General features: G+C 34.6%; 1 protein-coding gene across 1 annotated transcript; it reads right to left on the reverse strand.

The window, feature by feature from the left end:
• Positions 1–1,237: 1,237 nt before the first annotated feature.
• On the reverse strand, positions 1,238–2,293 carry LOC139860576 (uncharacterized). The gene has a single exon (XM_071849324.1). It carries the CDS (start codon positions 2,291–2,293, stop codon positions 1,238–1,240), a length of 1,056 nt encoding a protein of 351 aa, XP_071705425.1.
• Between the last annotated feature and the right edge of the window lie 324 nt (positions 2,294–2,617).

The raw sequence follows: 2,617 nt of genomic DNA on the forward strand, positions 1-2,617 counted from the left end.
TGAACAACTTTTCAAGATCATAAATCACAGATTTAGGAAGCATAAACATAGACATCCAATACACTTGCAGGGAAGATAAAACAGATTGAATTAACTGTAACCTGCCAGCAAAAGATAACACTCTATTCTTCCAATCTTTGATTCTTTTCTTAGCTTTATCAATTAAGCTGTGACAGTCTTTGTGGTAGAGCCTAGTAGTAATCAGAGGCAAACCAAGATATCTAGCAGGGAAACTACCAATATCAAAAGGCATTAAAGCACAAATACCCTGCTTAACATTACCAGCTACATTTCCCATAAAAATAGTACTTTTATCAACATTTGGAACCAGACCAGAATAACTAGAAAACTCATCAAGACAATCTTTGAGCAATCTAACAGAATTCAACTTACTTTTGCAGAACAAGATAAGATCATCAGCAAAATAAAGTGGGTAATCTTTTGTCTTTTACAACCAGGGTGGAACTTAAAATCACCCCTCTCCTTAATCTTTCTTTTAATGCACAAGTTCAAAACCTCCATAACAAGAGTAAAAAGATAGGGAGAAAGACGATCTCCTTGCCTTAAACCTCTTTGACCTTTAAAATATCCATATTGATCACCATTAACAGAAACAGAAAAAGAAGGAGATGAAATGCAGGCCATAATCCATCTCACCATAATATCATGAAATCCAAACAATTTTAAACTGTTTTCTAGAAAAGACCAGTCCACAGTATCATAAGCTTTTTTGATATCAACTTTAAAAGCACACCTACCCTTACCCTTCTTCCAATTATACCCCTCATCAATTCTTGAGCAAGCAGAACATTATCACTAATCTGTCTTTTAGGGATAAAAGCAGACTGATTGCTATCCACAACATCATCAAGACTATTCTTAATTCTATTAGCAAGAATTTTACTACTAATTTTGTAAAGAACATTACAACAAGAGATGGGTCTAAAATCAGCAACACTTTGAGGACATTGAGTTTTAGGAACCAAAGCAATAAGGGTAACATTTACCTTACCCAACAATTTACCATTCAGAAAAAATTCATGAACAGCATCACAGACTTCATCACCAATCACAGGCCAAGCAGCCTTGAAAAACTTAGAGTTTAGACCGTCTGGACCTGGGGATTTAAAATCATCTATGTCCCATAAAGCAGCTTTAATTTCTTCTTTATCCACCATTCTAATCATATCAAAGGCATTCTGAGCAGATATCTTATTAGTGGAAAGATCATCAGGCCTTAAAAATCAGAAACATTGTACTTTTTGCCAAGCAACTCAGAGTAAAACTTAACAAACTGATCAGGAACCTCATTCCCTTTGAAAAGAATCCCATTCACATCTTCAATAGCTTCAATTCTATTTCTATTAAGCCTAGTCTTCATTACCTTATGAAAATAGGCAGTGTTCTGATCACCTTCCTTCAACCATTGCAGTTTGGTTTTTTGAATAAGCAGCCTCTCTTCATCAATAGAAGCTTCTTTATAAGCTTTAAAATAAGCATTCTCCTCCTCTCTTAGCTCAAGATTATCAGGGTCATTCATAACATCAGTTTGGACCCTTTCAAGCTCAATCTTCAACTTCTTAACTTTATCAAAAACACTCCCCTTCTCTCTACTAAATTGCCTTAACTTCTTCTTAACCAGCTTCAATTTACTAACAACAGAGAGTATTTTGAACCCTTGAACTTGTTGGTCCCAAACAGAACCAATCAAAGGCAAAAATTTAGGTTTATAGGCTAGATGATTACTAAACCTAAAAGGTTTCACTTTCCTTCTAGCCATATTAGGAATGGATAGTAACATAGGAGTATGATCAGAAACATTATGAGGTTGAAATTCCACATGAGCTCTAGAATACTTGTCCACAAAAGAATTAGAGCACATAGCTCTATCAATCTTCTTGAGAACCCCACTATCTTTACCTACATCATGCATTTTTTGAACCCAAGTGAAATGAAAACTAGATTGATTTAAGTCTTCAACCTCAATATTTTCAACACATTCCCTAAAATCATTCATTTCACTAGTAACAACAGAAGAACCAGTTGACTTATCCTCAGGGGTTAAACTGACATTAAAATCCCCAATTATAAGCCATTCAGCATCTTTGACCACACCTTTATGAAGAATTAAATCTTCCCATAACTGTCTCCTTTCAATGTCATCATTAGAGGCATAAACAAAAAAACAAAAGAACCTTTTATTACTATTATGTTGTTCTACACAACAATGAATAACTTGATTAGTTGAATGAAGAATATTACATAAAACTTCATTTGAATCCCAACCAATCATAATTCTAGTCCTACCAGAGCATTTACTACTATTATCACCCCATTTGTGATGACCCGTCCTTATGCGCCTGGACTAAGTCATCAACATCTGGTCCCATTGCGAGGTACTGACCTAAATATGCCATGTACGACTCCAAGTAATATCTTTAAAATGAGCATATGCATAGCGGAAGATTTCTTTCATACCTGAGTATAAACATGCTTAAAAGTGTCAACCAAAAGGTTGGTGAGTTCATAGGTTTATCATAATAATCATTTCAATATATTAATAGACCACAAGATTTCCTTTTATAAATATATGTACACTCGCAAGTGTATGTAAAGC

The sequence above is a fragment of the Rutidosis leptorrhynchoides genome, chromosome 7 (genome assembly GCF_046630445.1).
Source record: "Rutidosis leptorrhynchoides isolate AG116_Rl617_1_P2 chromosome 7, CSIRO_AGI_Rlap_v1, whole genome shotgun sequence".
Taxonomy (NCBI): Eukaryota; Viridiplantae; Streptophyta; class Magnoliopsida; order Asterales; family Asteraceae; genus Rutidosis; species Rutidosis leptorrhynchoides.

Coding starts and splice junctions, on each gene's coding strand:
- LOC139860576 (XM_071849324.1), bottom strand. CDS start 2,293: ATGATTGGTTGGGATTCAAATGAAGTTTTATGTAATATTCTTCATTCA.